Source organism: Nuphar pumila, chromosome 13, assembly GCF_984573655.1.
Source record: "Nuphar pumila chromosome 13, dmNupPumi1.hap1.1, whole genome shotgun sequence".
Taxonomy (NCBI): domain Eukaryota; kingdom Viridiplantae; phylum Streptophyta; class Magnoliopsida; order Nymphaeales; family Nymphaeaceae; genus Nuphar; species Nuphar pumila.
In genome coordinates this window covers 92,071,627-92,098,904 of record NC_143261.1, presented here as the reverse complement: position 1 = coordinate 92,098,904, position 27,278 = coordinate 92,071,627, and the positions used below count along the sequence as shown (strand labels likewise).

The window sequence follows — 27,278 nt, the reverse complement described above, 5'->3', positions numbered from 1 at the left end:
CTTTTTGAGAAATTTTGTAATGAAAAGGAATTTACATGCAATGACTGCATCCTTGGAAAAATGCATTCTCCCCCTTTTCAACATAACAACTTCATTTCGAAAAAACCCTTTGAGTTAGTACATTCGGATGTATGGGGACCGACACCCATCATATTTAAATAAGGATATTCATATTATGTTATCTTTATTGATGATTTCACTAGATATACTTGGGTTTACTTTCTCAAAAACAAATCCGATATTTTTTCTACTTTTAAAGAATTCCTTATTCTTATTCAAAATCAATTTCAACATAATATAGCTATCTTTAGATTCAAATTTGGAGGGAAATACATATCAAAAGAATTTCAAATTTTTCTTAAACAAATTGGCATTATTCATCAAAGATCTTGTCCAAAAACTTCACAACAAAATGACCTTGCCGAAAGAAAGCATAAACATCTTATTGAAACCACAAGAACTTTTCTCATCTCTAAAAATGTTTCAAAAACTTTTTGGGCCAAAGCCGCTCTTTCCGCAACATATCTTATAAATAGGATGCCATCCTCATCTTTAAAAAATATTTTCCTCTTTGAAAAATTGTTTAAAATATCTCCAAATTTCAAAAGATTAAGAATCTTTGGTTGAAAATGTTTTGTTCTCTTTTAAGGACAAGACAAACTCTCACCAAAGGCCCTTGAATGTGCTTTTATTGGTTATGGTGAAAATAAAAAAGGAGATAGTTATGATGTTAAAAACAATAAACTTTATGTTTCAAGAAATGTGACTTTTCTTGAAGATCAAAATGAATTTGAACCAGAGTTATCAGAAGCGCCTAGGGTAAAGGGGAAGCGCGAAACGTCGCGCTTCCGAAGCGTGAGGGGAAGCGTCTCCCTTTTTTGGGAAGCACGCTTCCCCATGCTTCCCCCTCAATTCCCCATTTTTTTCATTTTTTTCGCTTTCCCCACGCTTCCGGTTCGCTTCCTAGGTCGCTTCCGAGACGGTTCATAATTTTCTTCTAAGTGGTCCCACGCTTCCCCGCTTCCTACATTTTTGAAAGTGCCTCGCTTCCCGCTCCCGCTTCCCGTATCGCTTCCCGCTCCTGCTTCCTCAACTGACAACTCTGATTTGAACCAGGGTTACCAGAAGCGGCATACCATATGGGGAAGCACATTTTCCCGAAGCGCATTTTGGAAGCGCGAAACGTGGCGCTTTCGAAATGTGATGAGAATCGTCAAAAAAAATTTGGAAGCGCACTTCCACCTCACTTATTTTATATTTTATTTTTTTATGTGTTTTTATTTTTATTTTTCTTACTTTTTTCTCTTTTTTCGCTTCCCCTTCCCTTCCTAGGTCACTTTCGAGACGATTCTTGATTCGCTTCTAAGTCGTCTTACACTTTCCGCTTCCTAAAATTTTGGAAATGCCTCGCTTCCCGCTTCCCGAATCGCTTCCAGCTCCCACTTCCCCGACTGACAACTCTGATTTGAACATCAAAAACCTAAGGAAGATGTTGATTATTTTTTTTTATTTGACTTCCTAGAGATGACTCTAAAAAACCTAATGATACAATTTGGGATAGTAAGATTATTTGTGATAGCCATTCTCATCAAAGAGATGATTCTCCTAGTGAGAGTCCTAATGATATTCATGTATATACTCGGCGTGAGGGAAATGAGCATCAAAATGCTTTTGTCATATACTTACAAAATCTCCCTTTAAATGATCAAGTTGAGGAATCCTTACCTCGACGATCCTCTAAGAGCATTAGACCTCAACAATTTGTATCATGACTCATTTTCTCCAAATTATAGATCTTGTCTAATGATAATCTATTCCTATCATGAGCCTTTCAACTTTAAAGAAGCTAAGCAATACGCTCATTGGATAGATGCCATGCACCTAGAATTAGAAGCACTCAACAAGGCCAACACTTGGAAAATTGTAACTATTTCTTTAGGAAAAAATGCCATTGGTTGTAGGTGGGTCTATAATGTAAAGACTAAAAGTGATGGGTCATTAGAAAGGTATGAGGCTAATGTTAGTTGCTAAAGGATATGCACAAGAATATGAAATTGATTATGAAGAAACATTTGCTCCAGTTGCAAGAATGACGAGTGTTAGAACTCTAATAACCTTAGCATCGATCAAACAATGGTCTATCTACCAACTAGATGTCAAGAATGCATTTTTAAATGGAGATCTTTGTGAAGAACTCTTTATGGTCTTAAGCAAGCTAAAAAAGCTTGGTATGATCACTTCAGTAAAGTTGTTCTTGATAGTAGATTTACTTGTTATACTGACATTGCTCTTTTTGTTAAGAATGCAGGGGATCACATAACTATCTTACTTTTGTATGTTGATAATATGATCATCACTGATAATGATAAAAGGGGCAATGAGTCTATTAAAAACATTCTTAAAAACAATTTTGATATGTTTGACCTTGGATTTCTATGATATTTTTTAGGGATTCAAGTTGCATATTCTCCTTAGAGATATGTTCTTTTTCAAATGAGGCTTGCATATGATATTATTGCTTAGTCTGGCTTAACTGACGAAAAGAAAGTGAAGACTCTAGAAGTAATCAATGCTAAGATGAGAGCCAATGATGAACCTCCTTTAGAAGATCTCACTCCTTATCGTCAATTAATAATATTTATATTTTTTACTTATTGGTGTTGCCCTTTTGAGGCTTTGTGTATTATCCCATCGTGGACTTCTTGCTTATGCACTTTTGTGTGCCTATTGTGCTTTTGTAATTGTCCACTCTTGGACTTGTTTGGTGCTTTTGCACCTTATCCTTGTAATTCCGCATACTTCATTACATAGTATGAGAGCTAGGTTGTGTTTTGGTCTCTCGAAGAGTGACCATTAAAAAGATCGTGATTTGGAGATCGACGTTCTTGCGACAACTTAAGTAGATGAGTTCTTTCGTGTTCTTTCATACTCATTTCTTCTCTAAGCCATAATGGAGAATGAGCAAAAGATTGATTTTCCTTCAAGTTGAATGGTACCAATTACATGATGTAGGCATCCGCCATGAAAAATAACATCAAAGACAAGAAGCTTTGGGGATATGTTATGGGCTCTATTCCAGAACCTCAACTCAAACACACTAAGATGGAAGGAGGGCAAAAAAAAAAAAAACTTTAGAAGGAAATGCTCACATAAAAGCTATTGAGGATCATCAATCTAAGATAGAAGATTGAAAAAGTAAACATTGCAAAGATTTTCGCATGGTTTATGAACAATGTTGTGCTCAAAATATGACATCTCTAAATTTCGCAAGACAAACAAGGCATGCTTTTTTATGAAAGGTATGTATACACAAAAAGATCTTGCAGGACAATTCTTTCTCAAAGAAAAAATATGTACCATTAAACGAGGGGACATGAGTGTCTCTGATTACTTTAGCACTCTTAGTCCCTTATGGGATGGACTATCTCTTCTTGAATCCAAGTGGGTTGCTAGCGAAAATGTTGAACTAAGAAAAGAGCAAATGAAAAAATAGCACTTTTTTCAATTCTTACATGGACTTAGGCCCGAATATGAACAAGTTAGATCATATTTTTTTTATAGATCTAGTCCTCTTCCTTTGGAGGATGCCGTTGCGGAAATATGCCAAGAGGAGACCCGTATTGACATGATAAAAGGAGGAGATGATGTGTTAGCCGTGTCTAAGTCCAGTAATCATGTAAAAACCTACAAGCCTTCACACTTTGGGAGGCAAAATAGCTATAATGGAGGCTACAAGAAGGGTGTTTGTCATCATTGCCATGAACCGGGTCATATTCGACCTAATTGTCCCAAGCTATATGATACCCCTAAGAACAAAGCAGCTTCCTAGGATACACCAAAGAAGGAAGAACCAATCAAGGGAAAGATTCATTTTCTCTTGCTCAATTATCAGAGGTACTTCAAATGTTACTCAAATCTCCATCTATATCGGGTGCCACAATAGCTTCATCATCTCCTCCAGGTATGTCTTCTTGGATCTTTAATTTTGGGGCCTCGTTTCATATGATACCTCATGAGAATGGTTTATCCAATTTATGCACTAATTAAAAAACCTCCTATGTTTCAACTGCCAATAGAACATCTTTGCAAATTAAAAGTATTGGAACCTTAAATTCCTCTAAATTTTTTTGTGCCAAAAGTAAGTGTTGTTCCTCAACTTAGTTTAAACTTTAAACCTTCTTTCTATTTCACAAATTTCTGATCATGGATGTGGAATCTCCTTCTCATCTAAGGATTGCTCCATGCAAGACTCCGGTCAGGGAAACAGATTGGGCAAGGCCATAAGAAGGGAGATCTCTACTTCGTGAACTATCTAAACCTTCCTCTAAACTGTTTTTGTAATTATGCCCAAGATAAAGATATTGAAACTTGGCATAAATAACTTGGACACCCAAGCTTCTCAAAGATGTATCTTCTTCCTTTTGGGAAAAAAAATTTACAATGAAAAAAATTTAGTTTGCAAAGATTCTATCTTTGGAAAGATGAAATCCACTCCCTTTCTTAATAGAACCTTTGTCTCTAAGAGACCTTTTGAATTAGTGTATTCGGATGTTTGGGGACCTTCTCTCGTTATATCAAAAGGAGAATATTCATATTATGTTATTTATGAGTTTACTAGATATGTATGGATATACTTTCTTAATTTCAAATATGATGTATTCTCTTTCTTAAAATTTTTTTATATGATTATCAAAAATCAATTTCAAAGCAACATCTCTATTCTTAGGTCCAATTCGGGTGGTAAATACTTATCAAATGAGTTTTAAAATGATCTAAAACTAAATGAGATTTGTCACCAGAAGTCATGTCATAGAACTCCTCAACAAAATAGATTAGCCGAAAGAAAACATAAACATATTTTAGAAACCACTAGGACACTATTTATTTCTAAAGATATTCCAAAAAGTTTTTGGGCCGAGGCCGCTCTAACATCAACTTATTTGATAAATATAATGATCTCATCATCCTTGCAAAACACATCTCCTTATGAAAAATTATTTAAAAGAACACCCGATTTCAAGCAATTGCGAATTTTTTGTTGTAAGTGTTTTATGCTTTTGCATAAAAGAGTTGAATTGTCTCCAAAAGCCATTCAATGTGTATTCATGGGTTATCAAGAGAACAAAAAAGGATATAGATGTTTTGATCCTAAGAGTAACAAACTATATGTTTCTAAAGATGTAACCTTTTTAAAAATTGAAAATGGTTTTTAAAAAACAAAGGAAAACAATGAAGTCGATTATACTTTTCTATTTGATCTCTTGCCATAGGAAGGGTTGAATTCTTGTGATGATTCCTTGAATGACATTGAAGATAACCCCTTAAATGACAATGAAAATGGTAATATGCATTCAATTAACGAGAATGAGGAATCATTTATAAATAATGATATTGTTGATAAACCTATTCAAATTTATACTCGGCGTGAACAAAAGAATCTTTTAAATGCTTTAGAAAAATATTCTCAAAATTCGTTGTTAGAAGAAACCTCACTTAGAAGAGCCAATCGTATCTCCAATCCACCAAGTAGGTTTGTATCTTATGACACGTTAATACCAAAATATAAGTCATGTCTAATGGCATTACATTCCTATCACGAACCGTCACGCTATAATGAATAAAAAATTCTTTCACAATGGGTTGAAGCTATGAATATGGAACTTAAAGCTCTTGAAAACGCTAAAACATGAAAATAACTTCATTACCCATGGGAAAGAAATCTATATGATGTAGATGGGTGTTTAAGGTTAAAACCAAGTGTGATGGGTCTTTAGAACGATACAAAGCTAGGTTAGTGGCCAAAGGCTACTCTAAAGAATATGATATTGATTATGAGAAAACATTTGCCCTGGTAACTAGCATAACTAGTGTTAGGACCCTCATAGCCATTGCATCTATTAAAAAATAGCCCATCTACCAACTAGATGTGAAAAAGTTTTTTTAAATGGTGAATTAAATGAAGAGGTCTATATGGATCCTCTACCGGGGTTTTGTATTGAAAAGAAAAAAATTCTTAAACTTAAAAAGACTTTATATGGTCTAAAACAAACTCCTAAAGCTTAGCATGATAAATTTAATTATGTAATGACTCATCTGAGTTTTCATTCATCTATACTAACACTGCTCTTTTTGTTAAAAGTACATGTTCTATAGTTGTTATTCTTCTGCTTTATGTGGATGATATGATTATCACTGGAAGTGACAAACACAGAATCAATGATATTAAAAATATTTTAAAAGAATTTTGATGTCTGATTTAGGCTTTTTAAGATACTTCTTAGGTATTGAAGTTGCGTACTCTCCAAGAGGGTATATCCTTTCTCAAATGAAACTTACTGCTGATATTTGTACAAAGTCTGGTATTATAGATGAGAAGAAGATAAAAACCCCAAAAGTAATTAATGCTAAATTGAGGGTGGAAGATGAGACTCTACTTAAAGATCATATTCCTTATCGCCAACTTGTTGGGTCACTTAAATACTTATCCATCACTCGGCCAAACATGGCTCATGCAGTTCACTCTGTTAGTCAGTTTCAACATGCTCCTCCACTGTGCACATGAGTACTGTCTTGAGAATTGTTAGATACACCAAGAATACTATAACCAAGGGTTTTTTTCTATCCTCATCTTTTTCATTTGATTTACATGCCTATACTCATGCCGATTGGGGTGGAAATCCAAATGATAGGGTCTCAACTACCGGTTTTTATGTATTTTTTAGGTGACTATGATTTCAAAGAGATGCAAGAAGCAACCTAAAGTATCATTATCCTCAACTGAAGCTAAATATCGTGCAATGACTACGACAACCATGGAGCTTGTGTGACTTCGAAATCTTCTCAGTGATATGGGAATAATCATCTCAACTCCTTCGAATATGTATTGCGACAATTACATCGCAAGCAACCACACATTACATGAGCGAACTAAACATATCGAGATAGATTGTCTTTATGTACATGATGAATGTTTGAGAGGAACTATTGTATTGTCGTATGTCACGTCAGAGTACCAGTTGGCGGATTTCTTCACAAAAGCTCTTTCTGTTCATCGATTTATTTTTTTTCTTAGCAAACTTTTGATTATTTCCTCGTAAGTTTAAGGGTCAGTGTTATATATATATACATGCATACATATAATCTACTTTGTATTAGTTTGCCCGATAGGGGCATTTTTGTCTTTACACATGTAATTATAATTGTTTTCTAGAAACAACTATATTCTAGCTTTTTTTTTTATTTGTTTATTTTCTTTTTATTATTTGCCATTAGGGCCCCTGGTCTTAGAGTCGTTGGGGCCCAAACAATCATAAATATGACCATTGGGAGATCTCAATGGTCTCGTGTCTCTCTCTTGATGTATATAAATAGGATTGTGTTCCCCTATTTCTCTCATTGTATTTCAAGCACCTTTTCAATAATATTTATATTTTTTACTTATTGGTGTTGCCCTTTGGAGGCTTTGTTTTTATCTCTTATTGTATTCCAAGTATCGTGGACTTCTTGCTTATGCACTTTTGTGCCTTTGTAATTGTCCACTATTGGACTTGTTTGGTGCTTTTGCGCCTTATCCTTGTAATTCCGTATACTTCATTACATATATCCTTAGTGCCTTAATCTATCACTTGCATATATGGTTAAATGTATTCCTATATCTTATGTGATTTTTCATAGCTTTTGTATAAGATATGTGGTTTTAAGTTATTAAGATTATTGCATATAGATTAGTTTTTAATCTCTTTGTGAGTATCTATGATTAGTTGTACTTGTGTGTGTACTTGGTTTTCTATATGGTTCTTTGAGAATCTCTATATATGTTTTGGCCCTCTTTAATGTTATATGCCATTGTTGTTGTAATGCCCCAAAATCTCGAACGTGCAAACTTTTTAGGAAAAATTGAAGCTTTGTAATTAATCATTTTCAGAGTTTAAAATTGTAGTTCTGTGGAAAACAATGTTTGGAAGAACAAGTCAATGGACTTTGGGCGCATTACAGGCGAACTTTCCTTTACACAATGGATTTGTATCTTCATATAATCATTGAAACCACATAGATTCAAAGAAAGGTTTTTGATAATTAAAGTTTATAAAAAAAGAGGAATTTCAAAAGAAACCCTTATACAAAATTAGAAAACGTTCTCAGGAGCGAAGCAATAGAGAAAGTGTGAGATCTTGATATCATCACGGCATCGCCTGCCACATCAACCTAATCATCACCTGTATCCCATAAAACGAGTCAGACTTATGAAAGCCTGGTAGCTGCATAGATATCAAAAATCAGAACAAGACTAACATATGCGTTGTTACTTTCGTGATGTGCAATTTTAGAATAAGTAAAATGAGCATGGCAATCTTGTTTCGATAATTAACTGACCTGAGGTTACACACAGGATAAACGTAGAAACAACCGAGACTGTTCGAGGGTTTGTTATTCTATGTATTTTGATACTCCGGACAACTAGTTGAGTCTGCTCATAAGAGGACGGCCAAATGACCGAGAGAGAATTCCCAGAAGCTACTTGTTATAAGGGGATGCATCCGAACTTCTGCAAAAGTTATTGAGATCTACTACTTTAGATAATAATTGGTAGCCCAGTCCCCTAACTTTGATGATCGGGGACACCGAGTCATTGCTTCTAGAAGAATGTAGTTGTTTACTTCTCCATCGGAGTTTTTGTACCATCTCATCCTCTCTTTTGATATCCTCTCTTTTGATGAAACCAAAGAAACGAATGAGTATGTTAGGTCTTATTTTAACTGACGACCCATTCTACATGCTCTGATCTTTTAAACCAAATCGAGCATCTTGCCTGTGAAGGCGATCATTTTCATTTATGTGATTTTCTTTTAATCACGGTGCATTGTCGCACTATGAGGTTATCATAAACCTTCAGTCAAATCATCGTAGTACTAACATGCCATGCATGTCTGATAGTACTACTATGATGAGAAATATATTGGTTTCTTAGAAAGAAACCCAAACATCATTTGAAAATTTCAATATCCCGTGCTTTAGGCCGAAAAATATCTGAGTTATTTCGGATACAAAAAAGGACTTTACGTATGTACCACCAATGGCTACGTAGTGTAGGCCTTTTTATTATGTTGGTTCAAAGAGAAAACTCAGTTGCGAATATGCAAATGCAAAACACTTGTTTTGCTTTCGAGACATCGAAGAATGTGAGCTTGAAATCTCGCAGGTGAAAATCTATAAAAAATCGAGGTTTGACGAGGATGCCCAAATCTGCATCTTTAAATACATATTAGCATAATCTAAAGTATGCAGGAGTACACAAAACTACGTACTTTATAAAATTATATATGTATATAGAATACATATATAGTAAAGCAGAAGCCTGCGCACATTACAACACCGCATCTAAGTAAATAACATAAAGCAAGGCCCGATGTGTAAAACCACACATCGAGCTAAATAAATTGCATAAATGATGCCCGGTGTACGAAGCCGTACATCGGGTTAAGTAAATTGCGTAAGTAGGAGCCTATACACATTATACCGCAATAGAAAAGTAAATGACATAAAGCAGGGCTTGATGTGTGAAACCATATATCGAGTTAAATAAATTACAGAAAGTTTGAGCTTATGCACATTAAAACGTGATGACAAAGTAAATGACATAATTTAAAACAGACAAGAATACGCAAAACTGTGCCTTTGAGTTAAAAACATATATATATATATATATATAAGTTAGAAGTATCTCGACATTATTCTCATATGCAACTTTTTCCTACCTCGGAGATGGTCTAGATCTCTGGCGATTTCGAGTATAGGTTCTTAAGGGCTTGTGTCTAGGTAAGCGTGTCTTGTCCGTTGTGCCAATATAGTGCGCTCAAAAGATTTTTTGTCGCGCTGCATAAAAAATGAGGTTAAATTTCCATTTTTGCGAAAGAAGCAATGATCATGTCGTAGGGGCCGAACCAGAACCTAGTTCGGGTCAACCGGACCGAGTCGGGCTCGGTTCAAAAGGACACAAGGGACCTAGGATGCAAGACCGAGCGGATCTTGACGGCTAGCCGGGTTGGGGCATGGAGAATCGAGCTGGGCTCGATTGTGCCTGATAGAGCAGTCTGAGGGAGGGCTGACAGGGACCAAGCCCAGTTCGGCTGTGCCTGACAGAGCAAGCAGAAGGAGGGCTGGCAGGGTCCGACCGGGCTGGTTCCACCGCGATGGTAGTGAACAGGGCCGACAACAACTGGTCGGTGTGAGCAGAGCAACTCGAGCTCCGCTCAAATTGTTGGTAGGAGCTATTAGTGCACGTCTCTTGGAATGTTGCAGGCTCAAACCCAGTGGTACGTTGAAGAGTAACTGCTGGGGGGTCTGCCTAACCCAGCTTGTCTTTTCAAAAAAAAAAAAAAGAGGCAGGCGCAGGTGGCGTTTGCCCTCCAGTTGGTCAATAAGGGGCAGGAGGGAGAGGCATTAGGCCCTCCCTCTGGGTGCCCCTTCTTGGAAAGATGGGCCCTCTCTCCTGATGACCTAGACCCACCAAATTTGGTGGCTCTAGGTTTGCCGACGAGGCAAAGAGAAAGGGAAGAGAGAGGGCGGCACCTGAGGGGTGTCACAGCTCCCCATGGTGGAGCAAGAGAGAGAGAACAATGAAATTGAGAGAGAGAGAGAACTTACCGACGAGCTCCGACGAGAGGGGGGGGGGTACGAAAAAAGGGGAGAGAAGCTCTCGGTGGGGTTCGACATGGAGATTCTAGAGAGAGAGAGAGAGTCAAGGGTGTTAGATCAGTTTTTCGATGAGGGAGTCGGGGGGAAAGAGAGTGGCAGGGGTGAATTGGGGGAGAGAGTCGAGGAGAGAGAGACAGGAGGGAGTGGGGTGGGGGTGGATTGTCAACTGGTATGTCGACATTCCACCCGGATCCGGGTTAGATCCGATCGGATCCAATTTTTTTTTTAAACCCCTTAAAATTTACGGAATTTACTGTTGTCTCATGGTAGACTTGTAATCTAGATTGAGCTATCTCTCTATATAACTTGCTTATATTGGCTATGCATATGATTGCATCAATTGACATCTTGTTGTGCATATGATTGCACTATATTCATTCTAAGTTTTTATCTACCATTATTGGATTTGATTTGAAACTTTGTTTTTCAAATCGGTTCTTATATATGAACTCACTTATTTGAAATTTGATTTTCATGAGTATTTATTGCCTTCTTATGCCATTTGTTTTGTCCATCACATATTTTTTACATGATGCATCTTTTATTTTTGGCCTTGTTGCTTTTGTTGAACCAAAGTTGTTTGTTGCGGTGAGTTGTGTGCACCTCAGTTTTGTCAGTTTGGATTGTTGGCTTATAGTTTGGCTCTAACTGACGTTTGTTTGATCTCTGGTTCCGTGAGTGTATTGTATCATTCATTTGAATATTTGGCCATTTGTATTATAGATGCTTATAATTATGTTTATTTGTGATGGCTATCTATTTTTGAAACCATGATGTTTTTAAAGGTTGTGAAATTTGATATTTTTCCTTGATTTGTAAATATTTTCCTTACCTTCTTGATGACATTAGTTTGTTTTCATTACAAGCTCTTATACCTCGTGTGTTTTCTTGTATTATGCCTCTTATTTAAGTGTCATTTTATTTAGACAAGCGATGTTGGTTATGCATACTTTTTGTGTGTTTTGTTGCCCATATGTAGCATTGTGATTATGCTCTTGTTCTAGTAGCTGATACACTTGTGTAAGTGTCATTTTATGTAGATAAGAGATATTGTTGGTTATTCACACTTTTTGTGTTTTGTAGCCCATAAGTGGCATTGCGATTATGCTCTTGTTCTAGTAGCTGATATACTTGAATTTTGAGGTTTGGAGGTTTAGTGAGGTGACTGCTTGTGGTGGTCGAATTAATGTTGAAGTTTGCTAATTTCTTCATATTTTTTGCAAATTGGTGTTGATTTGCAAATATCATTCTCTTTGTTACATGAGATTTTTAAAATCTCTCCATGAAATTTCTAAACTTTTACTACTTGTTTTTCTTTGTATGGAAAACTGTTTATTGATAAATTTTCATATATTCATTGATAGCATACATACATTTCATTGATAACATACACATATATATGTTTTAAAGATTGTTATTTGGTCCTTTGTACTTAAACCCATTCTAGGTTGTGTGAGTGAATTCTAATGGGTTGTGATTTATGAGATTTCTCTCATTCATTATTATGTGCATTAAATTTATTGCATATATATATGTTTCATATTGATTATCTTGTTTACATTATTGTATGCATAAATTTAATTAACTCCTATTTTTTTGAGTTTTGTTTTTCTAAGTGTTATACTTTATATGCATGTTTTTAGTATAAATTGATGATCTGTTTTATATGAAGTGTTTTTTTAAAAATTTGAAATATTATTAATACATAATTGTTCATCTCTTCTTGATAATTTATATGTTCTTCAGTGATTAAATTCTCTTGTGATCAATGTTTATGTTTTTTTGAAAAATATGTTTATTATGGGCTTATGTTCCTCTTATCTTGCTTGAATTGTTACTAATGTTTCTAAAAATATTAAAATTTTTGTTACTTTTGTTTAAAAATTTTACTTGAGTATTATTCTTGTTCAAAATATTCATATTAGTTTTTGAAACTATATAACTATTTGGTTAGCATATTTTCTTTTGTATAGTTGGAACCTGTGTTTTGTTCTTTCTGTAGGTTCTTAAAGATGTGATGGATTGAGAAAAGAATATCATTGATGCATCATATCATGAAAATGGAGATAACCGATGAAGGCATTTGAGGATGATCACCAATGAAGACATTTGAAGACTTATATTTGCAAAATTCTCTGCGTTATAAAGATAGAGATTTCCAATGAAGATACTTGAAGACTTAGATCCTCTCCATTAATTCTTTTTTATATTTCCAAACTTTCGGTATATCACACCATAAGTTTGAGGGAGAGTCTTAAGTTGTACATGTACATATATATATATATATATATATTTATTTCATATCGTACATATATACATATATATATATATATATTCATATACATGTATACATATTTTATTTATAATGATGTAATAGAAAAATACGCATTAAGGGTATTTTGGTTATTTCAGTCTTTGTAATAGGTTGTGCCCATTAGGAGCACATTAGTACTTTTATTTTATTTTTTTTATTTTTGTCTTTTTTTTTGTTTTTATAGGGACTATTTGGTCAAATACCAAATAGAGCTGTTGGGTTCTTTTTGGACTAGTCAACGCTATTGGAACAGTCCAACAACTTTATTGTGACTGCCTCTTGTGTATAAATAGAGGTGAACCTCCTCTTGTTCTTTAATGCTTCTCTTAAGCATTCATGCTCAATAAGATGAACATTTTTTATGTTTTGTGTTCTTATCTTTAGTTCTTTAATGCCTTGAATGCACTTAGTGAGTGTGTTGTACCTTTGTACTCTTGTATTGTGCCTTGGTTGGATTTATGTATGTGCATGTGCACTTTGTGTTTATGATCTTGTAAGCCCTTATAGGCCTTCATTTTGTAACATATTTCATTATAATTATGTGATATCCTACTCTGTCAAGTCATATTTTTCTGATATTAACAACCCAATTGGGTCTGAAAGGTTACTTAATCAAACAGTCTCCATCCACCATCATAAGAATCTATGAAAGTCTCATGTCTAATCTTGTTTGGCCTGTTATTTCTGGCGCCCAGGGGTGAATAAAAGGATCACTTTGGAAGTTTACAAGATGTATCTAAGAAGTAAATATTTATATCTATGAGTCCCATACTTAGCTTCCAGTATAATGTATGCAGAGTTTTGGGTAAATTTGTTAGTTGTTTGTGATGGCACTTAAGGAGTCAGTTTTATGTAATTGATAGAGTTGATGATGGTTGCTTCATGTTGGACTTATTGCCATAACATTTTCTTTCACTTGTCTTCTAAACTTGCATTCCTTCTATTTGGTCTTTATTCTACTCCTTTTAACTCTTATTCTTCTTTCCTCCATAGTTCTAATGTGTTGCTTTATCTTTCTAGTCTGGCTAAAAAGTACAAGATGAATCTATTTCTAAACTTATAAAAAAAATGACAAATATACCTTATTGATCAAGTGCACGTGCAAGCAAATGAAGTATATCTAAAGTGTAAACAATGTTTACATTGTCATACAAGAAACTATAATATCTTGCTACTTCAAACTAGAGATTCTGGGTGATCAAGCATGAAAGTTTAAAAAGGAGAGCACAAAAGCAAGGAAAGGCATAAGACTTGTGGAAGAAGTGTGCTATCTGGCCAATGGAAGGAGTTAGTAAGCAAGAAGCTTCTCAAATTTAACATGATATCAGTCAAGCTCAAAAAATGTGTTTCATACTTTATGCCCTCATGAAATTTATTGGTTTACGGTTTAGACAATATGCATGCCAATATTTTCTGATTCTCTTAATAAAGAGATGTGGGGATAGAAGATAATGCCAGCATTTGTCAACAATCAATTAAGCCACACAGTTTATAAGCAGTTTTGGGTCACAGATTGATACATGGTCTTTATTAGTAGACTGAAGTATCATTTGTTGCTTATTGCTTTTGCAAGAAATGAATAATTTATGGGGAACATAGAAATGTTTTAGTGGATCAGTAATCCATAGACGGGTTAGTGGAGGAGAAAAATAAGGCAAAAAAATTCATGCTATACTAAGCTTATGGAAAAACAGTCAGTACTGCAGTTATATGAACTGATCCAAATGACTTACCAACTGTTCAATACTAGAATACTACTACAAAAACAATATTTGGTCATGCAATAGTTGGGTAAACCATGATCCCTAACTTATAAAAATTCTCAAGATTGTCAAAGTGCTATCCGTCAAGGTGTTGATGTTTCATCTCAGGTTCAATTAGTATGTCCACTCTCTGTATCTACAAGTCAACATAGAGATTATCAATCATGTAACCGGCATCCTTGTCTAAGATAAGTAATATCAAGCTCAAGAAAATAAAAATCCCCTGACCTTAAAATGTGCATTAGGTTTATGTTTGACCTATTCAATAGTGTGGGAGTCATGACTCATGATCAACAGCAATCTTGTAATCATAACAGAATAAACAAATGACATAACCTTAAAAGGGAACAAGTGAAACAAAACATGATCATAGTGACTGTTGAAATTTTTTTCAGTGCTAATGGTTGAATTAGAGTTACTATACCAAGTTTGTGGAGATTTTTTTAGCCCATATAATGATCTACTGAAGCGAAATTTCTCTCCAGATCTATAATGCTGGGAGGTATTTATGTGTGCCTCTTTCTTTATGTCACCATTTGGAAGTAGTTTATTCATCTTTCTCCATAATAAATCCTAGTTTCCATTGGTTACTTCATCAAGTCCGAATGTAATATATGTGGCAGGATAAAAGATCTTTACAAAGTCTATCTTTTTGGTTATAGCCATTAGTTGCAATTAAATTATTGTTCCCAGCTGCCCATTCTGTCTCCTCATAATGGTGTAGGCCTGTCAACGATAATCCTTGATAGAAGAGGAACTGGATGCAGACACACATTTTATCAGTTGCAGAAGCTCGGCCATGGTTGTTGACACTGGCCTTGTGGCATGCATTGAAATTGGAACGCTTGTATGATTATAGTTTGATTATGAGGTAATGGAATTTCTATGAAAAATCACTAAACTTGCTTGGATTTCAGAATCCATCAAGTTTGTTCAAACGATTTATCATTAATAGCTGATAAGAAGGTTATTGAAGATTCACGTTGAAGTATTGGTTTTATCAGCAGTTGGTGGTGTCAAGCACATTTCCTTTGACTTGTGAAATTTATAATACAGTAGTTGAAGTTTACAAGAATATATAATGGAGCCAGAATGCCAAGGCATGAAATATAGGAGACCAAAGGATGTGATTTTCCTTTACCACATGCATATAATATAAACTAGATGAAAGAAAAACATCCCTTCTCAACAACTTTTGATAGGATTCAAATTTCTTTTGATCATCCTTTTAAAATAGTGATTCCTACCACAGTCGGTGATTGTCGTTGGAAGTCTATTTGGGGATAACAGGAATACCTGATAATCTACAAGGCAAGGGGTAAGGAATATTTGTGAATAGACAATCCACCTTTTCATTGCTTTTCTAGGCCACTGAAAGCTCTCTTTTCATATAGTTATTGGTGACAAGTAGGGTTGTCAACAAATCTAACTGACCTAAATCTATTTAGTCAGATTTGGGGAGAAATTATACATCTGAATTTGGAATGTTAACAGGTTGGACTAGGTTCAGATGCAAGCTACACCAAAATTAACTAATCAGATTCAGGTTCGAATTTAGAGTCGGATGTAAAATCATTCCAACCGAATTTGATCCCGACTACAAGAACAAAAGCCTGATCTGGCTGAGATCAAATTTAGTTATGAACTTTTCATTGCTACCCTTTAATTCCAATCCTCATATGCATTTATTATAGTAAGTGAGATTCATGCCACAAACTTTTTTAAAAGGTTTTTCTACACTAAATACATTTACTGCAGCTATATAAAGGGACATGCCACTTTGAAATATTTCTATGCATCAGTTATTTACTTGTGTGTGTTGTAAAAAAGGGCACATGCGGCACAATGTTTTTAGAAAGATTTTTTAGTGGTGTTTGTTATGCTGAACAGAGTGAAACAAAAGCTGAATCTGAGAAATCCATTGGGATTGGTATACAAAATCAAATCAGAATTCAAATATGACAGGATTTTACCCTTTAATATCATATCTGAACTGATTTGCATGTTCAGATGTATAATTTCTTACCAAACTTAATCAAATTGATTCAGGTTTGTCAGATTTCCGACCCAAATCCATGCCATTGACATCCTTAATCCGAATTTATAATCAGACAGTGTTAAATGATGGACTCCGATCCGATTTGAACTCAGATTCAGTCTTGCATACCAATATGAATGGATATGTACTAGTTTAAAAGTGAACATGACACACAACCCTTGTACTAAAAGTTTCATAGGTAATTGCTACTTGTCCCACTCCGTTCAGCATAATAAACACCATAAAAAATGTTTCAGGAAACATGAAATCCCATGTGCCCTCCCTCTACAACTTGTATAAATTAATGATTAATGTGGCAAATCAGTTCAAAGCTACATAAATGCATTTACTGCAGAGAAACCTTTTAAAAAAGGTTGCAGCACACATCCTAATCATTGTAATAAGTGCATATGAATGTTTAGGTTAAAGCAATGTTGTGAAAAGCGTTGAGGCGTAGCGAGGCGCTCCACCAAAAACTGAGGCGAGGGGTAAGCCTCAATTTAAAAAAAAAAAAATTTAAAAAAATTATAAAAAATATCTAAAAGTACAAATAAATAAAAAAATGATTTATTGATGAAGCAACAACCAATAAGAAACAGAAAATCTCAAATAAATACAAAAAATACGAGATTAACATGTAAAAGTAACTGAGAAACTGATATATAACGTAGAAACAATCTTCTTCTTCTTCTCAGTTTATATAATTGAGAAAGTAATTATATAACTTAAAAACAGGATTAAAAAAACTATAAAAAAGTAACAAAAAAATTAATTATAACTTAAAAGCAGGATTAAAAAAACTATAAAAAAGTAACTAAAAAACTAATTATATAACGTAGAATTCTTCTTCTTCTTCACGCCTTGAGGCGCAGAGGGCCTCACCTCAAGGCGAGGCGTGCCTTTTGTGCCTCAAGGCATGTTTTTAACAACACTGGGTTAAAGGGTAACAACGGAGAGTTCATTATCTGATCCAATTTTTATTCTTGTAATTGGATATGGATTCAGTTGGAATGATTTCACATCTGAATCTGATTACGATTAGAGCAAATCCAAATTACTCCAATTTTGGTGTGACTTACATCCAAACCAGACCCGACCCATTTACATCCCTAGCACAAGGCTACCAAGTGTCACCATAGTCATTTGCATTCCTAGCACAAGTCTACCAAGTATCACCATAGTCAGTTCCAACATAATTTCTGTCTTTGATATTTGAAAATATTATGTATTGCCACAAAATGTCCCTAGAATTATACCAAAAGTATTCGATCTCAATTTTAGTAGACATAAATTTTCTCTAAAAAGTTATCCAATTTAAATGAAACATGTCCTAGTTCTTTATATTTTCTAGCTTTCAAAGGTTTTGTAATTTCTACATATTTATATCATTAGAGAAGAAGACATGATTACTCCCTTTTTTTCTGTTTTCACTTCTTTCAGATTTTTTCTGGATCTTCCCTAGAGTTTTCCAAGAAAAATGATTATTTTGAAGTTATCCCAAGAAATTACCTCATTGAGGAGTTGCTTATGCCACTTAGTGAATAGTGATAATACTTCATCGACCATCTCTAGATTTCATCATAGGCATTGCAGCTACTGCTAGATGACCAGGATACCTCTAATATCACAAGTTAAAGATTTATTTGGCGTGAAGAGGCCAAGACACCATTAACAATAACATATTCATTAATGTTGAGCTTAATCCATGTGAAATATCTTGGAAATGGTTGTTTACCCCTTCATGTTTTCATTGCATCTGGAGTCTTTCAATGCTCTGCTTAGTAGATTGACATTTAAATAAGCTGTGACTATCATCATGTAAACTGTCTTGATCACCAGCAGGATGTTCTGTGGGTTTTTATTGGATGGAACTGAAAAGTAGGGTCCTCTTGAACATAGAACCAGACTGAATTTGTCCTTTCGTCAGTCTTCTAAGTGAAAATCATACACAAGGAATTTCTACTATCTATGATTCTAACATGAATGTGTCATTGGTTAGCTAAAAACAGCTCTGCTGTTTGCTGGGAAGCTCCCATCATAGTTCATTGCATTCTTATGAAGATGACATTAAATTTAGGTATGCTCTAGCTAGGGATGCACACCAGCCGGGGCTTGATCCGAGCTCAGACTCAAAAAGCTTGGCTTGACTCAAGCCTAGCTTGAAAAACTGTGCTTGAACTCGGCCTGAGTTCAAGCTCGAGCCTGGCTCGGCTCAGTTCAAGCCACATTAAATTACACACAAAAAAGAATTCAGTTGCTTAGAGGGTGGGATTTGAACCCAGGACCTCACACGTGCATGAAAGACATGAAAGCCGTTAACCACTTGGCTAAAGGAACATTATGTGTTTATTAGCTAACAAAAATGATATGTATCCTGAAAGTGGTCCCCATATGACACTAATAATCGAGCTTAATCAAGCTCGAACACCTGATCAAGCTCAGTTCGTTTATTTACTCGGACGAGTCCGTGTGGGGTTCTGCAGCCCTAGCTCTAGCCTAGTATGGAAGATCTGGCCTTTGTGAAATAGTATATTTGATGTGGAGTCAGTTCTATTACAATCAGAATTATCTGCAAATTGTTTAGATAGGATAGCTGGTCTTGAATTAATTTTAAGAGAAACAAAAGCTGCTTCTTGTCAAGATGCCATTATCAAAACTACCTTGACTCGTATTCTCCGTACTGTTCAGAATCACCATTGGTGCAGTGTGATCTTAAGAGCTTCAGTAGTGTGTTTCACACAATTCCCCTTCCATCAAGTTTTTTCTCTAAACTCCTTGCTGTTGTAGGATGACTTGACAACCACACTCGTAGAGCAGTGCCGCAGATCTCAAACCACTATTCAGAGAATTGTGGAGACAGCTGGAGAGAATGAGGCCTTGCTGTTTGAGGCATTGAATGTTAATGATGAGATTCAAAAGGTCCTGTCCAAGTACGAAGAGCTGAAGAAGCCTTCTGCTCCTTCAACCAATCCAGAACCTGCCATGATACCGATTACTGTTGAATGTGAAGATTCTCCTCGAGTTGGAAAAGAGGAGTCACTGATCAGAAAACCAGCCAGTTCACGTGCACGAAGCAGTGAAGATGATGACCTAATGCATGATTTGGATGAAATGATATTTGGTAAGAAGGGTGGAACATCAGATGGTCATCAAGACCAGAAAAAGCAACAGCAGAAGGATGATCTTATCACTCTCTAATTTATAGTCTCTCTCTCTCTCTGCACATGCACATAAGTGTTTGAGATTGTTGGTGTAATGAGTCCATCTTGTCTCTTGAAACATTGACTTGATTGCTATGAACAAAACGGGGGTGTCTCACTTTTTCTTTTGCACTAAACCTATTGTTGAATCAATAATGAAAATTGATACCTGCATAGTTATTTAATGGCAATTCTTCACATGAATATCCTCCAAGCTTGGAAAGTTTGTCGTTGAATTTTTTGTAGCTGAAATTGTTTATGAGCCGACAGAAAAATGTCTTGCTGAAAGATTGCCAAAATCAAAGGGATGCAACTGTGGTTTGAGGAGCATATAGGAGTTGAAAAGATGAAAAGAAGGATGTGCGGTCAAGGCGGGGGCCTGGATAAGCTGCCATTAGCCAAGCCAATGTTAGTTTCTTGGCTTGGTGGTCTTCGTCAATTGCTTCGGATGAGATACACCACTGGGCCCATCGGTTTCAAATGAAAGTGACAATTGAGCAACAAAGGTGAATCGCATGCTACCATGTTCAATCTCTAAACACGATCAAACGGCCACAACGCAATCCTCAGGAATCGAATCATATGGTTCTCTTGTCTCAACTTGCTCATCTTCAACTCCAAGTAACAGTATGGCGGTCCTTTTCCATTTATCACATGAATGATACGCAGATCTAAAAACCCGGTGGGTTCATACAGTTACACAAAAATCTGTGTGTGTTGCCGGTCATCATTTCTGTCACTGTGTCAGATAAAGAAGGTTGGAGATGATGGCCCCTCCTCCCCACGCCATTGCCCCTCTCCTCCTGCCCAGTCCAATGTTGTCAGTATCGGCCTATATGGGCCCATAAGTATCGTATCATTAGAAAATTGATATGATACCAACCTGAATCGGCTATTTTCTAATAAATACAAAAATGCTTAAATTAATTTTTAATATTATTTTAATGGTTTTAATACATGTCACGTTTTGATTGACACGGGATACTTTTTTTTTAATTATTTTTTAGCTGATTCACTTGAGAATCGGTATCGGCCGATTCACCTGAATCTGCCAAACGATTCAGGGCCGATACCAATACTGACAACATTTCCCAGCCCTCTCCTTCTCCCTAGCCCTTCCCCTCCCCCATGCCATTGTCCCCTCTTCCTCCCTAGCCCTCCTCCACGCCATTACCCATCTTCCTCCCCAACCCTCCCACTGCCTCTCTCCTCCTTCCCTACAACAGCCCTCCATACCATTGCCTCTCTCCTCCTCCCTTAGTACCATAACACTCACGAGATTCCTCCTTTGACGATGGAAGCAGTAAAGTTTCTTGTGTTAGATTCAGCATTTTGGGATATGAGATGGTTCCGATCTATTGGGTGACCATCTCCTGGGCGAGTAATTATTCATTTCCTCATTGGTTCTCCTATTCAATTGAGCCGCCCTATTTGTGAGAGACAGAGGATGTCAGTCATCACATAATAACGACTGTTCTGTGACCCTTAACCCCTCTCCTGTTGGAAACGGGTTCATTTCCTTCATACGACAGATGAGGGGCGCCCTATTGGAAGTCTTTTTGGCTATTTCAGCACCTATTGCAACTTGGATGGATGCAGTTAATAAGGAGAATGCAACTTGGATGGATGCAGTTAATAAGGAGAATTTGGTAGATCCAGAATTGCAGGAAAAAATAGATAAATTATCTAATGGTTCGCTGGATTGTAGACGCTACGCATCTCGTGATGGTTTACTCTACTGTAAAGTGCGTCTTTATATCAGCTCACATTGTCCAATCAATTCACAATTCTCAAACAGCTTCATGAAAGTCCTACAGCTAGCCATTCAGTGTACCACCAAGGTAATTTTCTTTCAGGCATGGAATGAGAGCATTCATTCAAAATGATACCTGCCAACGAAATAAAGCTGAAAATGTTTCACCTGCAAGGGTTGCTTCAACCACTTCCCATTCCAAACCAAGTGTGGACTGAAATCTCTATGGATTTTGTGGAAGGACTGCCACTGTTCCCTTGCGACTTACATTGTACAGTTGCATTTAGAGTCTGTTTTGCTTTTGTTGAGTCCGATGTAAGCTGCCCGATTCAGGTGAATCAATACCTCGAAGGGGCAGCCTGTATACTTGAACTGTAATAGCCTGCAGGCAAAATTGTGAATGAAGTAAATGCGTTGAACTTTCTTTTGTTCACCCTCGTTGTGATTGTAATTTCTCTCATTCTATTCTCTCTTGCTCTCTTGCACTCTGATTACAAGCTTTCGCGATAAGCAAACGAGCTGACAAGTAGGCTTGCCGCGGTGGAGAAGGATCGTCGCACCGCGCTGGCCCATTGAAGGAAATAAGCCTGTGACAAGTGGTACCAGAGCCCATTCTCGTGTTCGGGAAGGGACTCTGGAGTCGGTGTCGACAAACACGCCGACAGGCTGTGATTTATGAGCAAGACATCGTGGCGCCTTATCAAAATTGTGCAACACCAAAGGCAAGACAGTTGTTGAAGCTGAGGATATGGGTTCACCTCGAGGCCAAGAAGAGTTGACTGCAACTGTTAACAAATTGGTGGAAGATATGACTTTGCATGAGGAAACAATTTTGCGCGCATGTGAATCATTTAGTGGACTGAATGATGTGGTGGCAAGCCTGCAAGAACAGGTAAACTTACTAATGGGGCATGTCACTTCGTTGACGACTACAATGGCCGACTTGTAGACTGAAGTAGAGGAGCTTCAGTTGAAGAACCGTACGTTGCAGCGTATGGTGACCCTAAATGGTGGAAATGGTGAGAGGCCATCAAGGATTGATGTGCCAAGACCCACGAAATTCAATGGTTCTCATGACAACAAGGCCATTGAGAACTTCTTGTTCCAAGTAGAAGACTACTTGGATATCCAGAATATGACCCTTGAAGATCTGAAGATTAAGGTTGCAGTGGCCTTACTTGATGAAGATGTTATCGCTTGGTGGAGGCGGAAGCACAACAACATGGAGAGGGGTCAATGTGTGATATACACCTTTGACAACTTCAAAATGGAGTTGCGTAACTATTTTATGCCAAGAAATCTGTAGAGACAGGCGTATCGGATGGTTCGTGAGCTCAAACACTCTGGTTCATTGCAAGACTATATTAGAACATTCCAAAAGCTTATGCTGGAGATACCTAACATTCCAGAAGATGATATACTCAACTGGTTCATTGTGGGACTTCAGCCATGAGCACAGTCTGAAGTGGAAAGGAGCAACCCTCGTATTTTGAAAGATGCATATGTGGTGGTCGAGCGCTTAGTTGACACTCAGCGCAAGCCTTTCACCCCATCAACCAAAGTTGAGAAGAAGCTTGACCACGGAGGCAAGACGGATGAGCAACACAATGATAAAGGTGAGGCGTCGACACATCATCAATTCGAAAAGAAACAGAACTTCATAAAGCATAACAACAACAAGGTGCAGTTGTAATATGCTGGTTCTGTGGTGATAGACATATTGCCAGATAGTGCCCAAAGCGCCTCTGAAAGAATGACGGGCAAGCCAATGCTGCACAGAAAAAATGCAACGATACTGAATGCAATGACACTGAAGCGATGCAACTAAGGATGAAGGCCATGCAATCGATTAACGCGGCTAGAAGTTGCGCGATTAAGAACATGCAGGTCAGTAAGGATCTTATGTACTTGAAAATCATTATGAATGAAAAGTCTATGTCAACAATGATAGACTCCGGGGCCACACACAACTTTGTCTCGCGGGAAGAGGTAGAATGGTTGGGCTTGAAGCCTGGGTCAAAGCAGAGGACCATCAAGACGGTAAACTCTGAGGCCAAGCCCATCCTTGGTGAAGTAAGAGATATGGCAACTCAAGTGAGGAGTTGGGTCAACAAAGCCAACTTCTCTGTGGTGCCCCTGCACGATTTTAAGGTGATTTTGGGTATGAACTTTCTGCGAAGCCAGAATATTATGATCCTGCCAAAGTTTAACACGTTGAAGATCATGAAGTCAGACCTGTCCCACACAGTGCAGTGCCTTACGCAAAAAGATAAGTCTTCGGTGTTATCGGTAATGCAACTGAAGAAGGGTGTCAAGCATGGGGAACATACATTTTTAGTTGCAGTGCGCGCAGAAGAAGGGAATGTAGAAGCTTCTAAAGAGTGCTTTTGGCTATAGGATGACCTCCTTATAACAAAAGGGAGACACATCTTTGTACCGCGATGGGGAAGCATTTGCCGAGAACTACTTAAGGAGTGCCATGATACACTATGGGTCGACCATTCTGGTCAGGAGCGGACCTTAGCACTCATCGCGGCTACTATTGACCGCAGATGAAAGACGACGTTGAGGGGTATGTGTGGACATGCTTCATCTGCCAACAAGATAAGGGGACAAATCAGAAGGCTGCTGGTCTTCTTGAGCCTCTACCAATTTCAGAACGTCCTTGGGATAGCATCTCCATGGACTTTATTGTTAGTCTGCCAAAGATAGAGAGCCTCAGTTCTATTTTGGTTGTGATGGATCATTTCTCAAAGTATGCCACCTTCATCCCAGCTTCTAAGGAGTGCCATGCAGAGAAGACTGCAAAGTTGTTCGTAAAGCATGTGGTGAAACATTGGGGCATACCAAAGAGTATTGTGAGTGATCGCGATACTCGCTTCACAGGCAAGTTCTGACGTGAAGTATTTCGACTACTTGGCTTTGATTTGCTGTTTTCAACAAGCTTTCATCCGCAGACAAATGGGCAAACAAAGCGTATCAACGAGATGCTTGAGTAGTACCTTAGGTACTTTATTAGTGTCAATAAGAAAAATTGGGTGAAACTCCTTGATGTGACACAATTTTGTTACAATCTACAGAAGAGTGAGTCTTCAGGCCACAACCCATTTGAGATAGCCACGAGGCATCAGCCATTGACCCCGCACACTCTTGCCGCACAAGAAAAGGGAAGGCCATCCTTTGCCTATCAGTTTGTTTGCGACTGACACAAGCAAAATGAGTTGGCGAAGGCATTCTTACACAAGAAGACAAAGAGAATGAAGAAGTGTGCGGACAAGCATCGTCAGTCCGCGTGGTTCCAAGTTGGGGACCAAGTGTTGGTGAAGCTATATTCTGGTCGTACAGGCATCTTCCGTGGGCGACACCGTGGGCTGCTCAGAAAGTATGAATGACCTTTCACCATCACAAAAAGGTGGGCAAGCTGAAGTTGCCCCCATACTTCAAGGTGCACCCGATGTTTCACGTGTGCAACCTCAAGTAATTCCATCCGGATGATGGAGACCCGGAATGCAGTATGCCACAACGCACTCCCATTATGTATAAAACCTCAAGCAACTCCATTCGGATGATGGAGACCTGAAATACAGTGTGCCACAGCGCGCTCCCATTATGTAGAGGGCCCCAGCAGCACAACAGACCGAAAAGCACCTCAATCAGATCCTTCACCACAAAGTCAACTACTTGAGGGAGGCGAAGAAATACTTGGTGCAGTGGGAGGAAACAACGAAACCAACATGGGAGCCTGCATTTCGAATGAACAGTCGCTACCCGACTGAAGTTAGAGCTTACCACAAAACATATGGTGCCGAGGACTGTGCATGATTTGAAGGGGGGAGCATGTTCCCTTGCAACTTACATTATACAATTGCACTTAGAGTCTGTTTTGCTTTTGTTGAGTCTGATGTAAGCTGCTCGTTTCAGGTGAATCAATACCCCGAAGGGGCAACCCGTATACTTGAACTGTAATAGCCTGCAGGCAAAATTGTGAATGAAGTAAATGCGTTGAGCTTTCTTTTGTTCACCCTCGTTGTGATTGCTTCTTGTGATTGCAATTTCTCTCCCTATATTCTCTCTTGCTCTCTAATTACAAGCTTCCACGATCAGCAAGCGAGCTGACAAGTAGGCTTGCGGCGGTGAAGAAGGACCGTCGCGCCGCGCTGGCCCATTGAAGGAAATAGGCCCGTGACAGCCACAGTCCCAAGGAAAAGATGTGATCATTATGGTTGTTGATCGATTATCAAAGTATGCTCACTTCCTTTCACTTTCACATCCTTGTACAACTGCCGCAGTCGCCCGCTTATTTCTTGACAATGTATTCAAACACCATGGCATGCCTCTATCAATTGTTAGTAGTAGGGGTAAAGCATTTTACCAGCTTATTTTTGGGGGGAGCTCTTTAGGCTGCAAGGTACTCAGTTGAACTTAGGCGATCAGCTTATCATCCACAATCAGATGCACAGACTGACTGAGGTAGTTAATAGATGCCTTGAGAACTATTTAAGATCCTTTGCAGGGGCTCATCCAAAAGAGTGGAGCAAGTCTCTTTCTTTGGCTGACTGAGGTAGTTAATAGATGCCTCAAAGATTGTTGACATATGTGAAAGGCACAGCCCGAGTTCAAGCTGTGGAAGATTTGTTATGAAGCAAAGATCATATTCTAAACATTCTTAAGGAAAAACTTCAAGAAGCACATGGTATGAAGCAGCTTGCTGGCCAACATGGTACTGAAATGGAATTTTTCTATGGGTGGTTGGATCTATTTAAGACTTCAACCATATCGTCAGGCTTCCATGGTTATGAGGCGCATCCTTAAATTGTCACCAAGTTATTATGGGCCACATAAAGTCATCCAAAGGACTAGATCTGTGGCATATAAATTGGAGATTGCAGCTGGTTCTCACGTACATCTTGTTTTTCACGTTTCATGTCTCAAAAAGAAGCTAGGTGAAATGGTTGTATCACAACCTACGTTGCCTCCAATTGCCGAGGATGGCATGGTGCAACCTCAACCTGAAGCAATTTTGGTGAGACGTGGTAATCGAGCAATTACTGGAGGTACTGATAAAATGGCAAGGAACTGAATCTGAATATGCTAGGTGAGAACCATACCATCGTCTGATTGAGAGGTTTCCTACTTGAGGACAAGGTTGGTTGTGTTGAAGAAAATCAGGTTCGGTTCCATATGACCCAGATCCAATCCAGGGTTAGTGTAAACCAGATCCATCTTTGAATCCAAATGATCCAAGGCAGTCCAGAGAAGGATAGGGTCGACCATTAGGCAAGAGCGTACTTTTGGAAAGGATGAGAATAAGAAAGATAAGGTTTTTGAGATTAAGAAGTTGATTAAGGAAACAATTCCCACTTGTTATGCTTACCAGCTAAAAATGTGGCCTAATAAATGTGGCCTAATAATAGGAGTAGGGATGGCAGTGGACTGGGGGAAAGTGGGGCCCCGCCCCGTTTGGACTGGGGATGAAGGGTATGAAACGGGGATGGAGGCAGGGACGAAGATTAAA

The 27,278-nt window shown here is 37.7% G+C and overlaps 1 protein-coding gene across 2 annotated transcripts in view; it reads left to right on the top strand.

The window, feature by feature from the left end:
• LOC149819175 (TOM1-like protein 1) overlaps nt 1–20,210 on the top strand; it is a 28,918-nt gene extending 8,708 nt beyond the window's left edge. For both annotated transcript variants that reach the window (XM_089986505.1, XM_089986506.1), the window contains exon 4: nt 19,598–20,210. In XM_089986505.1, the coding sequence (XP_089842631.1) occupies nt 19,598–20,008 (411 nt within the window). In that variant the 3' untranslated portion in view covers nt 20,009–20,210. The remainder of the gene's footprint in view (nt 1–19,597) is intronic.
• The last annotated feature ends 7,068 nt before the right edge of the window (nt 20,211–27,278 follow it).